General features: G+C 35.6%; 3 protein-coding genes across 3 annotated transcripts; 2 read left to right on the top strand and 1 right to left on the bottom strand.

The window, feature by feature from the left end:
- Positions 1-937: 937 nt before the first annotated feature.
- On the bottom strand, positions 938-5,321 carry LOC145617553 (protein DAMAGED DNA-BINDING 2-like). The gene is made up of 11 exons (XM_081672264.1): positions 5,019-5,321; positions 4,792-4,882; positions 3,975-4,102; positions 3,695-3,817; positions 3,450-3,538; positions 3,202-3,322; positions 2,904-2,995; positions 2,394-2,523; positions 1,972-2,220; positions 1,691-1,887; positions 938-1,481 (listed from the first exon to the last, which is right to left on the bottom strand). Exons 1-11 carry the CDS (start codon positions 5,229-5,231, stop codon positions 1,274-1,276), a joined length of 1,641 nt encoding a protein of 546 aa, XP_081528390.1. The 5' UTR covers positions 5,232-5,321; the 3' UTR covers positions 938-1,273.
- An 8,762-nt stretch (positions 5,322-14,083) lies between these two features.
- LOC145618237 (dehydrodolichyl diphosphate synthase 2-like) lies at positions 14,084-16,922 on the top strand. Its single transcript, XM_081673010.1, has 3 exons — positions 14,084-14,561; positions 15,119-15,186; positions 15,870-16,922. The coding sequence occupies exons 1-3, from the start codon at positions 14,151-14,153 to the stop codon at positions 16,333-16,335; spliced, it is 945 nt and encodes a 314-aa protein (XP_081529136.1). The 5' UTR covers positions 14,084-14,150; the 3' UTR covers positions 16,336-16,922.
- A 1,557-nt stretch (positions 16,923-18,479) lies between these two features.
- LOC145616249 (aspartic proteinase CDR1-like) lies at positions 18,480-19,867 on the top strand. The gene has a single exon (XM_081670946.1). It carries the CDS (start codon positions 18,480-18,482, stop codon positions 19,851-19,853), a length of 1,374 nt encoding a protein of 457 aa, XP_081527072.1. The 3' UTR covers positions 19,854-19,867.
- The last annotated feature ends 7 nt before the right edge of the window (positions 19,868-19,874 follow it).

The following is a 19,874-nucleotide window of genomic DNA, read 5'->3' as shown; positions in this document are numbered from 1 at the left end:
GATATGAGTACTAAAATAGAGATACTTAAAGGAGTACTAAGATAAAGAAGAAAAAAAGAGAAAAGTATATGAGAAATAATTTTTATTGAGAAACAATATCAAATCATTCATATATACCCAAATGGACATATTCAATGACACGCTAGTGCGCCACTAGAGTAGATAACTCCTCAAGCTTAAAACATGTGCTTAAAAGTTGGAGGTTAATATTTTTCCAAGTTCAATATATGTTGTATACATAAATAGCATAACTAAGAGCCATTTAGAACTCAATTATTGTAACGTAAGGTAATAACTCACCAACACCAAAGTTTTCCATTATCTAAAAGGTTGAAACCTTCAAGCAAATACATTTCTTGAAATGCCATCGTTTTTGTGGTGTATCCTGTATGTTAGCTATATGAGCATGTTCCATGATCATCTTCCTTCTCGTGATACTGCCTAGTTTCGGCAACATGCAATCGTCAAATTGATAACTCTTATGAATTTTATAGCGTTCTAAGACCGCTGAGAAACATTTTCGATACAACATACTTCGTATTAATCCAACTCTAGAATAGAGTTCAAGAATAGAGTTTACTCGGAGAATAATTCCACAAATACTATCTAGAGATAACGTATGTATTAATCCAACTCTTGAAAGAAGGTCTTGGGGTCTTGTTCTATACGCCTCGATTTCACAATTTTATAAAGGGATAAGGTAGAGGATACGTATAATTTTGTTATTTAAAATGAATCTTGGCAATATACAACAATTGGTTGGTGCCTACGACATGTACATATGATGAATGAACCACAACCCTCGAACAGAGGCAAAGTCATACCAGTAAACTAAGAGGAAGATGACACCAGTCCTAAAAGTGATACCAGCTAATGTGGTCAGAAGTAATCAAACCTGATGCAACATTTTAGTTAGGGAAAGATGAAAAATACATACTTCATCTACTTATAATCATATATACAACAAATACAATACTCTGCATTTGCAACTCATCTTATAAGCAAAATGATGAGGCTGACATAGCAGGCAACATAGAAGAGTTACACTAACCTAGCCATTTTAGGCACATAATGTTTAAGCTAATTTCAGCTTTCTACATTCCTATATTCGAGGAGCTAGTTCAACGTAACAGCAAAACAAAAGAGCTTGTTCACCCGGTTGCAGTACCATAAAAAAAAAAAGTTCAAGTACCATACTTTCGGTCTTAAATTACGCTTAGCACCAGTTACTCTTACCCTTAGGATTGAAAAGTTCATCAAGACTTCAGAAACTTCACCTCTTGACTTTCTTGGTGGCAGAGGACTTTGTTTTGGACATCTTACCCTTTGATTTGAACGATTCATCATCCGATTCATCACTTTCACCACCAAATTTCTTTTTTAGTTTACTGTCAGCCTTCCCACAGAAAACAATTGTTTTCTTTTCATCCTTCTGTTGCACATCCTCGGATTTATCTTTAGGCCTCCAGATAAATAGAGATCTGAAAGACAATACGACACCAACTATTATGCTTTCCATAAATATTAGAACTAGAAATTATCTCAATGATGCTTTCTGTTCATTAAGATGAAACCATCATTCTAAAGCATAATTTTTGTTTCATTGATCTACATGCAACACTATAACAATCATAGATAAAAAGCAGAAAAATGACAGCAAAATCTGTGGGAATGGCCACCTAATACAAACCTTGAACTACCAGACGCCAGAACATCATCTCTAGGATGTAGTTTATTCACAGGACTGATGGTTGTGATATTCGGGTCAATCACCTCAGCAACTAATTGCCCTGTGCTTACATCTATAAAATCAATAGGATGCAGAGCAACGCCATTGTAGTTCTCACTGATATAACGTCCAATAACAGCAAGAGACTCTGATGAATCCTGCCCAAAGAGGAAAAAAGAGGAGGTATAACTAAATCAGCAATGCCTAAACAAAAGTATGTAAGTTAATGCTAAAAAATCAACCTTGGGGTCCCATTCAGCACGAAAAGCGGTCAAGTGGCGGTTGAAATCGTGGCTATGTACAATTTCACGGCTTGGTGACTCCATATTGCCATATATTGAGTCCCAAACCCGAATACGATTGTCTTGTGCTGTAGTGAGAATCTTGCTCCCTGTGTGCGGAGAAAAATATGCAGAATTTACTACTCGGCGGTGTGCAAGGTTGCCAAGAGAAGATCCGGCTTCTAAGTGGCGGAGATCCCATAAGCAGGCCTGAAATGGTGCCAAACAGAGTGGAATGAATATCTGGATCAACATAGATCAAAGATCACTTCTTACAAATAAAAACACAACGAAGGTTTGGTCCACTTGAAACAAAAACTATGGAAAAAAAAAAAAAACATTAATGCTGATGTCCACAATTTAGAGTCTAAGCAAAAACTTACAAAGTGATCATTTCCACAACTCAAGATAAGATCTGGCTGGATAGGGTTACAATGCAACCCTACAACCTTGCTACCCTTTTTATGTATCAAGACAGCCTCCCTTATTTTATCCTTTGTACGTGTATCCAACCTATAATGGCATGAATATTATTGGCAAATATGTTTATGAACAAATAGAAAAGTCACTCATTCATCATACTCATGTATCAAACAAAGTTACAACTACAAGATTAACGGATTTACAGAGTACTACAAGAATAGAGATTCAAAAAAAATTTGTAGCAACACCACATACCAGCACAAATCACAATAGAAGCTGTCTTAACATATTTTTATTTTATTTTATATATGTATAAACTCCAGAGTGCTAGTACTAGTACTACATAGAGTCCCCAGGTAACAAGAGTATTTTCCTATCCAAAAAGCTACATGTCACAAACTCACAACTACTAACAATTCAGTACTACTTCCCACAACTCATTCAAACGAAAGAGTAACAGACATACTTACATGTACAGATAGCCAAAGTTATCAGCAACTAGAACAAGCCCCTTCTCTGAGTTGATATCTAAGCCATACAACATCCGCCAACTGCTTGGACCCTGCATGTATTCATGCAACACATTAATCATGATGCCTAACTTTATTAACCAAGTAAAAGCACAGCAACAACTCTGAAAAAAAGAAAAAGAAAAAGAAAAACTGCTGGGCCGTGTTGTCAATCCTCATCTACAACTAAATGCCATCATAGCCAAACGCAAGCACATCTAATCAAAATAAAACAGCCATCAATCAAAAGATGACATACATGCCAACCATTAGGATTTAGGTCCATCAATGATTCTGAGATTCCAGTTTCTAAGTCAGTGCAGCTAATGGTTCCATCAGAGGATGCACCAAATATAGTTCCATCATTGACTAAACTAAATCTGCATGGCAGAGATAATTGTCAACCACAAGATTCTAGATAAGTATAGCTTACTCATAATAAAGAAGGGCAGAAGGCCAAAAGTATGAACATTGATGCAAAAGATCAGTAAAGATAATAAAATTAACCTCATAGTGTTAAGTAAGCAAGAGTGAATATTTGTATAAACTCTTTTCTCGTATACTTTATCATAATCCCAGACTCCAAGTTGACCTTTCTGAAGAAAAAAGAAGGGATTGGAAGATAATACATTAGAGACATCGATAATACAAACTCAGCAACTGTTTTAAAAAAAATACAAACTCGGCATGCAATAGCAATAATCTATGATTCTATGGAGTACCAATTAGAAATTTTAATGTTTGAAACTAACCTTATCACCAGATAAAAGTATATTATTATTAGTCGGATGGAATTCCAAACATGTAACTCGTCTACTATGGTATCTGATAACTGCTCGTGTCACTTGATCTGGTATAAGAAATCCTGGCTTGATCTAGATTAAACCCAAATGGGGGGAAAAGGAAGAAATTTATAATCAGTCATAGCATACAATGCATAAAATTTCCATTTCCACAAAGACCCAACAAGTAAAACCAATAAACCACAGGATTTAAGCTACTAGAAGATTGCACGTACTACAAACAACTTACAGCAGGTACATGTGGCCTAAGCTGGCGTTCAAAAATATAATCCACTGAATGACGAGTACTTTTACGAGGAGCTGGAATGACACCATGCTCAGTAGCAACACGGTGAGGGCAATTCATTGTCGTATGCCCTTCATCCAAAAAACACAGAAAGACGCGTCAAAACCACCAGCAAACTACTACTCAACTCTACCTTACCCCATCTCGACCCTCAAAGGCTCAAATACCAAAGCAATCAAAATTCAAATGAACCGGTGAAGGGAAAAAAAATTCATATTTGAAAAGGCCATGTTAACTCTTTCATTACCAGGACAACCTTGAAAATTCATTTGGGCAAAGTCATTGAACAAAATACCATTAGAATAAACCTAGGAAGTGGAGGAATTTAGGGTTGTTTGTTTAGCACAATCATGGAAAGTTGCACTTCTAGGAATTACCATTTCAGAGTTTCGGACAAGATTAACAAATGGCCTACTCTATAACACTAAAAAAAATGAAAATTTTCTACTGAGTAGTTCCAATGCACACCAAAAATTATCTGTCACACTCAATAAAAGTGTCAACCAATAAATTCAAACCATTCAACATTTGTGTGTGTTGCACTTGCACAAAACAAAGTTCAATTTTGTGTTGAGGCGGGAAAAGAAATAAGTAAATTATTGAATAACATTCAATCCGCCAACAAAATCATCACATTAATATGATATCATACAGTAAAAAATACATTCAAACTTTAACAAATTCCAAAATAAAAACACCAAAATCTGCAAAATAAAAAAAATTAATTAAAAAAATCAAGGGAATAAAACCAAACACTTACCAGGCAATTTGCAAAGAAAACAAGGCTTCATTGGACAATCAATATAAGTAGCCCCTTGAAACCCCGCTTGATGCCCTGCCTTCTTACATACCTAATCAACCCAAAAACACAAATAGGCAAATATAAAACCCAGAAAAAAGTTCAAATTTTCAACAAAATCATAAACCCTAATGCAATTTCCCAAATTAAAAATTGGGAAAATTTTATAATTTCAAAAAATAACTTACTTTGCAGACTTTTTTTAGAGAAATAGTAATGGGTTTTTTCTCTCTACTCTTAATTTCTTCAATTGGTTCATCAACTTCATCTTCTTCTTCACTATCATCAACGACGCCGTTTTGTTCATCTTCTACTTCTTCATCAGAGGAGCTTTCTTCGGAATTTTCATCTCTCTCAATCACAATCTTCGGCGACGCTGCTCTCCTTGTTCTCGGGGGCATTTTCGTCAATTTCTATTACTGCTATTTTCGTTTTCAATGGAGTTCTAGAGGAGAGAGAAAAGAGGGAAGAAGAAGAGGACGAGGAAGAGGAAGAGGAACAGCAACCGCCTTAACTTGGGAAAATCAATTGAGGTTCGAATTTACTATTTTACCCTTGGTAGTTGGGGTATAATGTTGGTTGGAAGAGGGGTAAAAAGGGAAGAATGAATGTTGAAATTGGCGGGAGATGACGTGGCTTGGTTGTAACCGTGCAGATTAAGACCAACGACCCTCAGTCTCTTTTTTTTTTTTTTTTTCATATTATGCCGGTTCATCTTTTTTCTTTTCTTTTTAATCAAGAGCGTTGTCATCTAATTGTGTGTCACGTGTTATCTTTCTTTACTGTATTTTTGAAAATACTCCGTAGTTGTGATAAAAAGTTATAAGGGTAGATTTGATAGAGATTTATGAAATTAGCTTCTTCTCTCATTTTTAAAAGTTTCACTCGATTTATAATCTGAGTTACGGAGGTAAATGGGAAAGTTTCATTATTCAATTTTACATATTTTTATGTTAAACCTTGAATTGCTAACTTTAAGTTCTAAATACGACTCTTTTTATGTTTTGCTATACTCATATATTATAAATTCTTACTTCTAAAAGAGTTGATGAATGAGTGTAAAGCTTAAATGGTTGATAAAATAATATTTGATAAGAGTTTTTTTGAAAAATAAACTGGAGCATATCAATTAACTAAAAAGATGATCAATATTTACAAAATTAGGAGCAGCAAGCAAACTGCTTGGATCCTTGCACCTGCAGCAGCAGTTAATCATCCACCCCAAGAAAATAAACCAACTAGTGGTACCCACAGCCATACTAATGGACATTATACGCAAACCCCAAGTTTTGTTACAAACCAATTAAACATACCCAACTAGGAACGCAGCAAACACTAGATACTTCCTGTAAGATCATCTTCGTACAAATCCTTTGCAAAACCTGGAACATCATCAAAGAACTTGGCTCCCCTGTCAGTTCCCATTGCCTTAGCCAAATTGCCTTCGTCCATCGCCGTTTTAGCAAGGTTGTGAGCAACCCTATTCGCTTCTCTTGGCACATAGTTAAAGGTGAAAGCGCAGCCTTTGTCAAGCAGTGCCTGCATATCCATTAGGATCACTGCAAACTCATGAGTTCCATATCTAGCAACACTCTCAATTGTCTTCTTGAATGTAAGAGTGTCAGTCTCAATCGTCACCTCCTTAAGTTGTGCATCCACAGCCATCTGCATCCCACCACGCATGGCCATTAGCTCCACCTGCCCAGAATTGTTAGCTGTGACGTTCCATGCCTTACCAAAGAACCATGTACTATCTGCCAGCCTTGCAACTGCGCTAGCACCAGCAATGTGACCATAGGAAAGAAGTAACTATCAAAGAACTCACACGACTGAAGTATTTGCGCCAGGCCCCATTTGTATTAATCTTAATGCACGCACCCTGTGGTCTTTGCCATCTTGTTTCACGTATGAGCACAGTAGGAATTCTCCCCTTTCCATGAAATATGTTAAAAGTTGCATCCAAATCCAACTTGTATTTAATAAACAAGGTAATAGAGTGATAAATGGCAAATTGGAAAACCGTATAATTACGGGCCTTCCAAATGTGCCACAAGGCCACTGCAAATGTGACTCTCCAAGTAGTACTCAGTTTCAAATTATACTCCACCCATCCTTCCTAGTTAATGTTGAAAAAAGTGTGAAAATTAAAGTCTTTATCCATTTTATTTAAGGTGAAAATCCTAGACCAAAGAGTTCTAGAGTTAATGCAATCCCTAAACAAGTGAAGGTGACTCTCCTTTTCGAGGCTGCATCTAGTGCAAACCGGATCAAAATTTTCAATTTTCTCGGCTAAAACAGTAGCAGTGGGTAATATTTGATGACTTGTGTTCCACACTAGCATTTTATATTTAAAAAAGATAGGTATGTGCCATAAGTTCTTCCAACTAATAGAGGGAAAAGAGGAATGGGAAACAAAATTAGAAGCCAACTTGTAAGCACTCCTAATAGTGAATTGACCATTAGACTCTATACCCCAACAAAGGATATCATCAACCGAAGTAACCGTGGGGAGGGGAATGTTTTCAATAAGTTTACAAATATAGTCCGGAATGATATGTTTTATTTTGTTAGTATTCCACCTTCCATTATCGATGATATGATGTGATTAACCCCCCAATGTGCCGTAGACTTAGGAATAGGTTTGTCAATGACCAAGTAGATGGGTTTATCCCCCACCCAATGATGAAACCAAAGACAAATGTCCTTTCTTTTCCCAATTCTATAGGAGATACCTTTCATAAGTAACTCCTTTCCTTTAAGAATGTCTCTCCAAAGGGAAGAGTCATTGCTATTAGAAATGCAATTAAGCAGTGCCGGGGCTAAAATTGCAAAAAAAATTTGGGGCCCTGTTCAACTTTTTAAAATGGGGCCTTCTAGTTCATAAATTTAATACTTAATTTTTATTTGATAAAAAAATTCATTACATTAGAAAATTCATCAAATTTTTTTTTTTTAAAATAAAAGGGAGATTAGTTAATTAATAAGATGATCAAGGTTTACAAAATTAGGATCAAGAAGCACAATGTGGCCATGATCCTTGGGCCTAAAAAGGCTGCTGATCATCAGCAAACAAAACACACCAACACCAGACTTAAATTACATACTACCTCCGTTTCTTTTTAGTTGACACGTATTCCTTTTTAGGAAGTTTTTTTTTAGTTGACACGTTTCCTTTTGAGGTAACTTATTTACCTTGCATTTACAAGCTACCCCACTTGCTTTTTCATTCTCTTTCACTCTCTCTCCCCTCCTTAATAAATGTGCCTAAAATAAACGCGTCAGCTAAATAGAAACGGAAGAAGTACTTCGTAACATCCAAGTTACAAATCATACTACAAAATATCAAAGTTTGATTGTTCCAACTGAAAAAGATCGCCAGCCAACTGACTTCATTGATAGAATCAGATGCTTCCAGTAAGGCCAGCTAACTAAAAACTGACTTCATTGCTAGATTTAACCATTGAAATTATGAATTAATATGGGCAAAATTATTTTGGAAGATGAAATATTTGTGGGTTAATTGAATAATTGAAGATACTAATAAAAAGTAAATTAAAAATGTTGAAAACAAGATGTTTTAATAGTTAAGTGTGAAATTAATCTTGAAAATATAGAGTGTTTTTGGGAAATAGAATGATACATTGAAAAAAATTTTGGAGAAAAATATTTGAGAAGAGGAAAGGTTTGGGCGGAGAATTCTAGAGAAAGTTAGTAACTTAGTTCATTAAATTTGACTGACACTCACAACCGCATACAACTGTACACTACACTTTATTTCCCCAAAAAAAAAAAAAAAAAAAAAAAAAATTTGCTGGCCCTAAGGCTTAAAACCGAATCTCATACACAAAGCACAAGTGTTCTAACCAATACTCCAACTATAATCTTATGATATTATACCCAACTTAATTAGATATATCTGAATTTTGGGGCCCCTCAAATTTGGGGCCCTGTTCCGTCGACGACCACGCTCCGGCCTAGAACCGCCCCTGCAATTAAGAAAGGTCGATCTTTTGAAATATCTAGCACGAAGAATTTTGACCCAAAGCTTATCCGGTTCCTTAATAATTCTCCACCCAAGCTTAGCCATAAACACAAGATTCCAATTCTTAAGGTTATGCATTCCAAGACCCCCTAATCCCAAGGGAAGACTAACCTTTTCCCAACTAGTCCTAGGAAGGTAGTGGGTTTTGTCCACCTTATTCCAAAGAAAACGCCTACAACTTCTTTCAAGTTCCTCAATAATAGCATTAGGAAGGAAAGTAGTTTGCATAACATAAAGGGGATAGGAATTAAGAACGGACTTTATCAAGGTGCATCTACCGACCATATTAAGAAGCTTAGCTTGCCATCCTTTGATTCTACTTTTAGTTTTATTAAGGAGATCAACATAATCCGCGATTCTAAGTCTATTTGAGCTAATATTCACCCCCAAATATTTCCCGAAGGAAGGAGCACCCTTAATATTGGAAGACCTAAGGATGGTTCTTTTGAGGGATAAGCACATTTTTAGGGGGAAGATCACTTTGGATTTAGTAGGACTAATAAACAATCCGGACTTATAACCAAAGTCAAGGAGCACCTCCGTAATAGCATTAACATTACTCACGGAAGCCTTAGCAAAAATAAACACATCATCGGCACAAAAAAGGTGAGAAATACTAACATCATGGTCAATTTTAATCGGTTCCCAATGCCCCTCCCCCACTTTTTGTTCAATTAATAAAGATAATCTTTCAAGACAAAGAACAATAATATAAGAGGAAAGGGGATCCCCTTGTCTAATCCCTCTAGAAGGAGTAAAGCTATCCGTAATTTCCCCATTCCATAATATGGAAATGGACGGAGTAGTGATACAACTTAGGATAAGATTAACAAGGGAAGTCGGGAAATTTAAACTCATTAAAGTTTCCCTAATAAAACCCCACTCTAGGCTATCATAGGCTTTGGATATATCGATTTTGAAAGCCATAAGGTGTTTTTTGCTAGCTTTTTTAAAAAAGTGAGCAAATCCTTTATGACTAGAATATTCTCATCGATAGATCTTCCTTCTATGAAGCTAGTAAAGGTTTAAATCTATTAGCCACAATTTTAGTTATGATTTTATAAATAGAATTACATGACCCTATAGGTCTAAAATCATTCATAGTTTCCGGTTGCTCTGTTTTAGGAATTAGACAAATAAAGGACTTATTAACATAATCCGGAATTTTTTCCATCCCTAAAACAATTAGCTACAAGATTAACAATGGAACTTCCCACCACATCCCAATATTTTTGGAAGAACCTAGGTTGGATACCATCCGGAACCGGATTTTTCATAGGAGCCATAGAAAATAAAGCATTTTTAACCTCCATGATACTAACCTCACTAGATAGGAACACCAAATCATCATTATTAACTACTTCCTTGGGAGTGAAATTAACAACCCTCCTAGGTTGGCTAATCTGTTTAGACATAAACACTTTTTTGAAGTAATTAACACACATTAACCTAAGCCTGTCCTGATCGTCAATCCAGCTACCCGAATCATCTTTTAAACTAAGAATCTTACCTCTACTATTTTTTACTTTAATTTGGCTAAAATATGGAAGTACCTAGTGTTCCAATCCCCATATTTTCTCCAATCTACCCCAACTTTTTGTGCCCATTTAATACGTTCTAATTTAAGCGCATCATTAAGCTCAATTAATAGAGTTTTTTCCAGATTAATAAGAAAGGATGAGTGTCTTTCACTGAGTACTTTTTGGATTCCAAGCTAAGAATTCTAGCAATAAGCCGATTTTTGTTCTGAATGTTTGCATTAAAAACGAATTTGTTCCACTGCCTAACATCATTAGTAAAATTCATAGCAGACTCATAAAAATTATTTCCCTTTTCCCATGCATGCTTAAAAAAATTGTCAAAACTAGGGTTTTCAATCCAAGCCTCTTTGCATCTAAACGGATAAGTACCATTATGAGTAATGCAACATGTATCAATCATAATAGGGCAATGATCAGAATAAGTTCGAGCCAAGTGATATACCTGTCTTTGAGGGTATACTTTTAACCATTCGGCGTTTGCTAGTGCCCTATTGAGCCTTTCCCTAATTAGTTTCGTTCCTTCCCTTCCATTATTCCATGTAAAAGCCGGAACACTGTATCTCAAGTCAATAAGGCTAATATTTGATAGAGTGAATGAATGAAATTATGAAATTTAATACGGAGTGTTGTGTTAGACACCCGAATCTATGTCAAAGTTAGGATCGGAGCATCTGCAAACTTTTGTTATAAAATCATCAAACGTTTATTACCAACATTTTCACAATCACAAAACCTACCATGTGCTCAATGGAATTATAATCATATAATGTACTGTAATTAACTAATTAATGATACTTCATAACCATTAATTACTTACGTGTTTACATCCAGTTGGAAAGAAACAATTAAAGTACTTAATACTTAGAAAGATTATTATCAAAACAAGTATCATCACATACTCAAAACTTTAAAAATGACAATGACATCCAAGAGTAACAATTTTGAAAGATAGATGATTAACAATTAACATGCATGGCCTTCGATCCGCCTCTTAGCTTCTTGAGCTCACCATGTCCATAAAAAATCCATAAATTGTACCAAATTAAAAAGCAATTTAATATAATTCTACTACATTGATTTGATTCATTATGAAGATTTAATGAATAGCAATATAAAACTTGTACTGCATTGCAAACATTTATCATGCAAATAAAAGTCAAGATTATCACTTAATTATATAAATAAATACACAGACAACTGTGCTATTTACAAATATAAAATACATACGAACTTAAATTGGTGTATAACTAGTGTGTGGCTCGGGCGATGCCCCGGGTTGCTAGTTTTTACTTGTTGCTTTTGAGTTTAAGTCTTGCTATAAATATTTTTTAGTAGTCAAACTCAATCATTGCATAATGAAAACAAATAGTATAATAAAACACCAATTACCTTATCTAAGTTAAATATAATTTTGTTGGATGAAAAAACACAATTATTAAATGGCTAAGATGGTAAGACTTATAACTTAAGATTTATTGGTCTCGAGTTCAAGTCTTGTTATAAGCATTTGTTAGATGCAAACCTAATACATGTTGTGAAGGTGACATGTCATGTTATTCTGATTTAGGAACGCTTTTTAATACTCCCTCCGTTTTTAAATACTTGCTCCATTTCTTCATGCGCGGAGTCTTAGGAGAAATTGGGGAAAGTAATAAAATATGGAGGTAATGGGGTACTTAAGAGAATAAAAAAATTGTAAAAAGCAAAAGTAGTGGAAGAATAAGAGGAGAGAGAGTAGTTGGGTCCACTAAGTGGGAGAAATGAATTAAATATTGTAAAACCTTTCCAAAAAAGGAAATGAAGCAAGTATTTAAAAACGGCCGAAAAAAGAAAGTGGAGCAAGTATTTAAAAGCGGAGGGAGTATATAAGTATAGAAGTATAGATTATTTTAAAAATAAAACTTGTACTACTAATTCTACTATAACCTAGCTCTATTCTTAAAAAAAAAAAGCTAGTTCATCAATTGAAAAGGCAACAAGAACTACTAAATTAAACGAACGTAGCAATTCAATAATGTTTTCTTTTCACAACCCTCTTACTACCACAACCCCATTCCCTTCACACTTGCACATTTCTCTCCCACCATCACCTCCTATGAAAGGATCATTCCACAAGCTTTTTTCCACCACCTCGGACGTGGGATGGCCACCCGCCTTGGCAAATGAGGAGGTGGAGCTCCCACCAGGGCTACGACGAGAAGCAATGCCATGACACGTGGCAGTGATTATGGATGGGAATGTAAGGTGGGCTAGGCAGAGAGGGTTGCATGGGAGTGCAGGCCATGTTGCAGGACATTAATCTTTAACACGAATGATGAGTTTATGTTCAAAATGGGGCATCAAAGTTCTTACCATCTTTGGTTTTTCCTTTGATAATTGGCGTCGTTCCAAAGTTGGTAACTTTTCCTTTCACTATTTTATCTAATATGTTATCTTTAGCCTACCACATTGTTTGATCCTTAGTCATTTATACATAAAAATTTAATTTATTGATGTTTCTCGTACATTCAGAAGTAAATAAGGTTAATTTTCCTTAATTAGACCAAGAAGTTGTGACACTTAGTGTTGGGTTTATCAAAGCAAAAGCCTAGCACCAATTAGTACACTATTTTTTTTTTTTTTTTTTTTTTTTTTGAAAACATTAGTACACTTTCTAATTTCCCTTACCTACGAGAGAGAAAAAAAAAACACTCAATGTTTATAGTTTATATTACCCAATAAAACACTGGGCTTCATATGGCCCAACTATCCTTGGCCCAAAGATAACGGGTCATTTAAAATGCACCTCCCAAAATTCATGAGGGCTCGGCCCCACAACCTCACTTGTCAAATAAAGAATTTTGCTACGTGATATATACAATCAAACACCCATATCCAAGTATTTAGAAGAGAGATAACTCAAGTGATTAAAGTTTTCCTTCTTATTTCAAATAATTATGGGATTGATTATTATTTCTTACCATAACATTGGCGTGCAATTTACCTTACTCTCTTTAATTGTAAAACTAATACAAAAGACAAAACCCTACTTTATCGAACGTGTACACGATGATCAAAGAAACAATAAGAATCAGTTCTAATTTTGTTAAGATTAGCAAAGATTACAAATAACTAAGGTTACTATCATTGTGTGCTAATGACTTTGTTACTGTTGTCGCGGAGAATGACACCTCTTGTTATTATTACTGAACCGTCAAATTTAAAGAAGGTAAGAGGAAGAGATCTTATGCGACCCATGTTAAAATTGGATGGAGTCGTGAGAAGTGGCTGAATCTCATTAGCAAAAACACGCCGAAAAGAAGGGAACCTACACGAGTTATGTATTGCCACACACATAATTTAAAATCACATAGCAGTTCTAAAAATTACTCCGTATGTAATTTCATATAAGTATAAATAAGTAAATATAATATATGCGGAGCAATAAAATTAATTTGCACCACATGCTATGATATTATCGCCTCCCTTAAACATGTGGGCATAATTTTTGAAGTTACTCAAATTCAGAAAATTAGTGCGTCATCAAATTTAAAAAAATTAAAGAAAAAAATTAGCCACTTAATTTAAGAATTTGGACGAATTACGCTACTTAAAAATACACCTTCCTTTGACATTGACCTTAGTAAAGTGTTAGTTTAAATGTGGCGGCAAAATCAACTAATTTTACACAATTCTTTCAACCAATTAAACCAACCAACAGAATTAGTCATCAGTCTTCAGAAAACAGAGCCAAAAAAATGTTATCTCTCCATCTTTCACCCACAACCACTTTCTCTCTCCTAAAATCCAACCCTCAAAAACCCACAAATCAATTCTTCTTACAATTTCACCCTTTAATTTCTTCTACTTCTTTCTCTAAATTAAATAAGCTTCCTTTCGCCACAGCCTCGGCGGCTCCCACTATGGGACCCGCCGTGGCGGTGGAAGAGGAGCTGCCACCAGGGCTGCGGCACGAAGCGATGCCGCGGCACGTGGCGGTGATAATGGATGGGAATGTGAGGTGGGCTCGGCAAAGAGGGTTCCCCAGTGGTGCAGGGCATGAAGCAGGGGTGAGGTCGTTGAGGCGGATGGTGGAGTTGTGTGGTAAATGGGGTGTCAAAGTTCTTACTGTCTTTGCCTTTTCCTATGATAATTGGGTTCGCCCACAAGTCAGTATTTTCTTATCCTTTTGCTCACTTAGTTGCCTCGATTTTATGTATGCTGATAACATTTAACGGAGGTAGTAGATGACACGTTTAGATTATGCACTGTTAAAACGAGTGAAATTTGATCTCATTTTATGTATGCTAATTTGGGATTTTATTTGATTTGTTTTATTTAATGTCTACTTAGTACTTATTGATGATTTAGTCATTTTAATGATTAAGACAAATGTTGTGTCATTAAAGTAAAAAAACGTGCCAATTAACTAAAACAGAAATGCTCAATTAAATGTCTTTCCTTTTTGAGGTTTAATGTTTGTTGTGTTTTTAAATTCATTACTTGTGGAATCGTATAATTGTACATGAAAATGAAATTGATGGTTAGGAGAAACTAAAAAACAAACTCGATGTGATTGAGATTAAGGTTGTGTACATCCGACTCTCTTATATTAGTTTGTTATTATTAATTTGTTTTGTATATTAGGATGTTAAAATTTGTTCGTACTATGATTTTTTTGGACTAATTGCAACTAACCAAAATTAATGGGTTTTTCCAAATGCAGGTTGAAGTTGATTTTTTAATGAGCTTGTTTGAGAGAGGAATTAAATCTGAATTAGACAACTTTATCAGGTAGGTCCTCAAATCATGTTTGAAATTTGTTCATTTGTAGGATCTACAAGTCATATGTTGTTTCATTTCCCCACATGTTGATCAGGAAATTAAATTATGTATTATGGATGATTTGATTGAGTTTAATTTCAATATGTTGACTATCAATAGGATTCTACTCTGTATTACTAAAACAAATTAATTAATTAGGTGCAAAATCAATTTAATACGATTCGTGTCTCATTTCAAAGCTAGATATCAAGCTTTGTGTCTCATTTTATAGACGGTTTAGGATAGTTTCTTCGTGATCGAACAAGATTATTTGAGCAGAGAACTCATATTATCCTCAAAAAAAGATTGTGGTTCACCAGGCCAAATAAGTATATTAGTACAGAGTTTTTAAAATGTTCTCTTTTTTTTTTTGGTTCTTACCTGCCCTAGATTGCTCTCACCTAATACAAAGACTTATGGATTAAGACCCTTTTGTCTTAGCATCTAAATGACATACTACTAGAACTTTCTTTTCTCTCTTGAGTCTCGACGATCTAGCCACTTCCAATCATTGTCGTCATTGTCAAAGTCATCACCTTCGCGATTGTAGATAGAGACTAGTGCTGAATTTTATCGAAATTTAAGACCACGAAAAAGAAAAATAATATGTATCAGATAAGACATTGTTTGGCTAATAATATTTGGTTGAACAGGCAAGGTATCAGGATATCAGTAATCGGAGACACTTCCAAGCTGCCCAAATCCTTACAAAAATTGATAGCTGATGCAGAAGAAACCACAAAAGATTTCACAAACTTCCAACTAATTGTTGCGGTTAGCTATAGTGGAAAATACGACATCATACAGGCTTGTAAGAACATTGCTCAGAAAGTGAAAGACGGTGTTGTGGAAGTGGAAGAGATTGATGAAGGGTTGATTGAACAAGAACTCGAGACTAACTGTACTGAGTATCCTTACCCTGACCTGTTGATAAGGACTAGTGGTGAGCTGAGGGTCAGTAACTTCTTGCTTTGGCAACTGGCTTACACTGAGCTGTTCTTTGTGAGGGCTCTTTGGCCTGATTTTGGAGAACAGGAGTTTGTAGAGGCATTGATGTCGTACCAGCAAAGAAGTAGACGTTATGGTGGGAGAGAATTACAAGAATCAAGTGCTAAATAGTCGATGATAATAATGAAAAACTTGCAGACAAAAGAGGTTATTCTATAATATCAGGCTTTATACTAGAAGAGATACCCACCCTGCAGAGAAGATTGTTAAACATGCAGATAGTTGGGTGTATACTGTTAGTATGGGAAAAAGAAAATAAAAATCCCTAGCCAAATACTTTGGAATCGTAATATAATTACTCTTAATGTAAACATAAACGAGAAATAACTGCATCTTGTCCTAGAATAAAATTCTTATGTATATATACAAGTCATAGTTATAATAACATGAATTTGATATTGCGAGCCTGAGGCTCCTACCTATGGCAGTATGACAGAAGTGTGGATTTTATAATTTATCTCTGCCATACCTGATTGTGGCATAGCTGGTGGTCTGGTCCAGGCCATGGCTAGGTGATCCAGCCGAGAATATCAGGCCGGATCATACTTGTTCAGTTCTAACTGTTTTCTGAGTTATTTTCCTGAATACTTATTGCTCAATTAATCAGTTTAATAAGCATTTACAGCAAGAAGTGCAGTCCTGAAATAACTAATACAGAGTTCGCTCCTTTAAGAACTCATTAAGCATAGTATAGGTTTCAAACACATTAAAAAATTAAACTAATTTTAAGGAACCTCATTGCATCTGTTAATTGATCATTCAGTCAAAAAATTTACATTGCATCCTACTATATCATATTTCCCTTCAATATTCTAAAAATCTTTGAGTCCACTATAATATCAATGCATGATAAATTGATTAACAAAAACTAAGCATACCTCCACCACCTTCGTTGTCAGCACGTTTCATCCATCACACATTCACACTCTCCATGGGAACACAGGATGCACCTTTTGGTTCTAGTGTCTTCCTTGCATCCATTGCTATATCAAGGGAGAGTCCTGTTAAACAAAATTACAAACGAACCTTGAAACCAAAACAATAAGCTTCATATCAACAAGTTTCTCGCAACACTTCCCAGTTCAAAGTGGCTTTGTTGCACACTAATTGGAACTCATAACCTGTCTTGTTTCTACTACATATGCAGGAGAAACAGAAACATGGAGCATAGTATTAACGGAAAGTTTTACACAGTCTGCAGCTGAAGCGATACAGACTTTTCACAATGAAGTCTTCAGATGTGCAAATGATCAGTTCAGCCATTCGATCCTTTTCGTATATTCCTGAATAAACATCTCATTGTTCACTGCCTTGGATGCAAACTGTATCAAGCACACAAGTTCTTACATGAAATGATCAGAATACAAGTAGATGATTAAAAACAAGGCAAATGTAAAGCTACAATTAAGTTTTCATGATAAGGTATTGACTTCTTTGAAAAAATAAAATTAGGGGTAAGATTTTAGTGGATGCAAATACTTCTAAAGCAACTTCATTTTTATAGTTTGTTGTAACTTTTGTCTTGTTAGCAGAAGGCTTGGTCCATGCGTAGCACGAGGGCTCTTAAAGCAGGATCATTCATGCCTAAAACATGATGTATAAATGAGAGTGCTAATTAAATTTTAGAAACATGTAGGAAAAATACTCTTTACTTATTAAGTGTTACAAGAATAACAGAAATATGGTATAACTGGGGATGTAAGGCAATACTCAAACATACACGTACTGTTTTAGTATCTCCAAAAAAAGTTGTCACCTTTCCTAAAATAGTAATAACTTATGATTAGATGTCTTTCTAACTTTTCTATCCTCAAATTTTGTTAAGAGTAGAGATTATAAATGTAGACAAGACATGCAATCTATATGAATATGTTCATATCTAAACTTCTCTCATCAAGACTTTCAAAGCTTACTGAACCCAACTTAACTCTGTTATCCAAGAATCAGAAAAATGGTTCTTTTTGTGAATTCATGTTTTACAGAACTAATTAGTTCAACCCCTTTTAATTTTATTTATTTTTTATTTTTTTCTGGTTAAGAGATTGGATTTTAAAAAGATTGTTGTATTAAATACACCAGCAAACTTTCAATGATGAACAAAGTTACTGAATAGCAAGTATATCTGTTGTGTATTTACAAGAGTGTGCCCCTTATTAAAAAAAAAAGAACTGATTTTTACACTAAAATAGCATCATAAATTTAAATGCTTCCATGCATTTTTTCACAGTGCTTTATATTGTCCATCAAAATTCATCATGTTCTTCTCCATTATCTTTCTGATTATAAACTTAATCATATCCCTTGATCAGTGTTCCACCTCATCATTATATCCTCCTGCAGAACCCCCTTTCAATCCACCAGGAAATGGCGATATCATGTTCTCAGCATCCCTCATCCATCGTAGCTCACCAGAATCCCCCTTCTATGACCCCAACTACACGCGAGAGAAGCACATACAGGATGGAGTCCGCACCTCTGTAGCACGAAGCCGCTACTTCAGCCAACTCAATACATTGACAAAAGACTATGTAGCAGCCCCAGTTTCAGGCTGGAACTTGCTTATGAAATACACCATGGGAACACCTGCATTCAATAGTTACGGTATCTTTGATACTGGAAGTAGTTTTACCTGGGTCCAATGTCGCCCTTGCGTTCATTGTTATAAGCAAGGAAACTATCCAATTTTTAACCCACAAAACTCATCTACCTACCGACAAATCCAATGTAAAGACCAAGAGTATTGTTTTATGGCACCTGGACATTCATGTGGAAGCTCTACAACTGAAGACCCTGATTTTCCCTTCTGCGTCTATCATACTTCCTACATGGACAGATCATCAAGAGGAGTAGTCTCGACGGAAACACTAATTCTATCAGCTGAGAATACCTCAAGGACCTTGAGCAACATGGTTTTTGGTTGCGGTCATGACAACCATGATAAAAGCCATAGTCCAGGAGTTGTAGGTGTAGGCAACAATAGTGTCTCCCTCATTCGACAATTAACTGTCTCTCATTTCTCTCACTATGTGTTCGCCAATGGGACACACATACGGGGGGTAGCACACTTTGGGCCTGGAGCATTCACATCAGATGTTGGGATGACAACACCCCTGTTACCCAATGATTATGGCCTCTACTACCTAAACCTAACAGGGATCAGTGTGGACGGAACAGAAGTCAACCTACCAGATGGGATCTTCGAGAAATCTATAGATAAGAACGGAACAGAAGTCGGATTCATCATTGACTCAGGGGCCTCATATACAATGCTTCGAGCTGAAGCTTTTGATATCTTGGTAAGTGTTATCATGGATTTCATGTCTGGGCAAACCCCTGAGAGCACTGAGCACTTCGAGTTATGTTACAGGGATATCAGTGATGCTCCAGAGGTGGTTTTCCACTTTAATGGCCTTGACTACATGTTATGTGATGCAAACTTATGGATAAGACACTCAGGGTTATATTGCCTGGCTATGATCAGGCTCAAAGAAAGCGAGGGTAAGGTATCGCTACTAGGATTTCACCAGCAGAGGAATGTCCACATTGGGTATGATCTGGAGAACAACTTGCTCAGTTTAATCTATTCAGGAGCTTGTCCTGATGATGCTGCCGATTTTATGCAAGGGTGAAGGCAGCATTTACTGCTTACA

This window comes from Chenopodium album, chromosome 26, assembly GCF_948465745.1.
Source record: "Chenopodium album chromosome 26, dcCheAlbu1.1, whole genome shotgun sequence".
Lineage (NCBI taxonomy): Eukaryota > Viridiplantae > Streptophyta > Magnoliopsida > Caryophyllales > Amaranthaceae > Chenopodium > Chenopodium album.
The sequence above is the reverse complement of the archived record's forward strand: the minus strand, read 5'-3'. Positions and strand labels throughout refer to the sequence as shown.

Coding starts and splice junctions, on each gene's coding strand:
- LOC145616249 (XM_081670946.1), top strand. CDS start 18,480: ATGTTCTTCTCCATTATCTTTCTGATTATAAACTTAATCATATCCCTT.
- LOC145618237 (XM_081673010.1), top strand. CDS start 14,151: ATGTTATCTCTCCATCTTTCACCCACAACCACTTTCTCTCTCCTAAAA. Junction 14,562..15,118: donor ATAATTGGGTTCGCCCACAA/GTCAGTATTTTC, acceptor TTCCAAATGCAG/GTTGAAGTTGATTTTTTAAT. Junction 15,187..15,869: donor GAATTAGACAACTTTATCAG/GTAGGTCCTCAA, acceptor TTGGTTGAACAG/GCAAGGTATCAGGATATCAG.
- LOC145617553 (XM_081672264.1), bottom strand. CDS start 5,231: ATGCCCCCGAGAACAAGGAGAGCAGCGTCGCCGAAGATTGTGATTGAG. Junction 3,539..3,694: donor TACTTTTATCTGGTGATAAG/GTTAGTTTCAAA, acceptor TTTTTTCTTCAG/AAAGGTCAACTTGGAGTCTG. Junction 2,996..3,201: donor TAAATCCTAATGGTTGGCAT/GTATGTCATCTT, acceptor GAATACATGCAG/GGTCCAAGCAGTTGGCGGAT.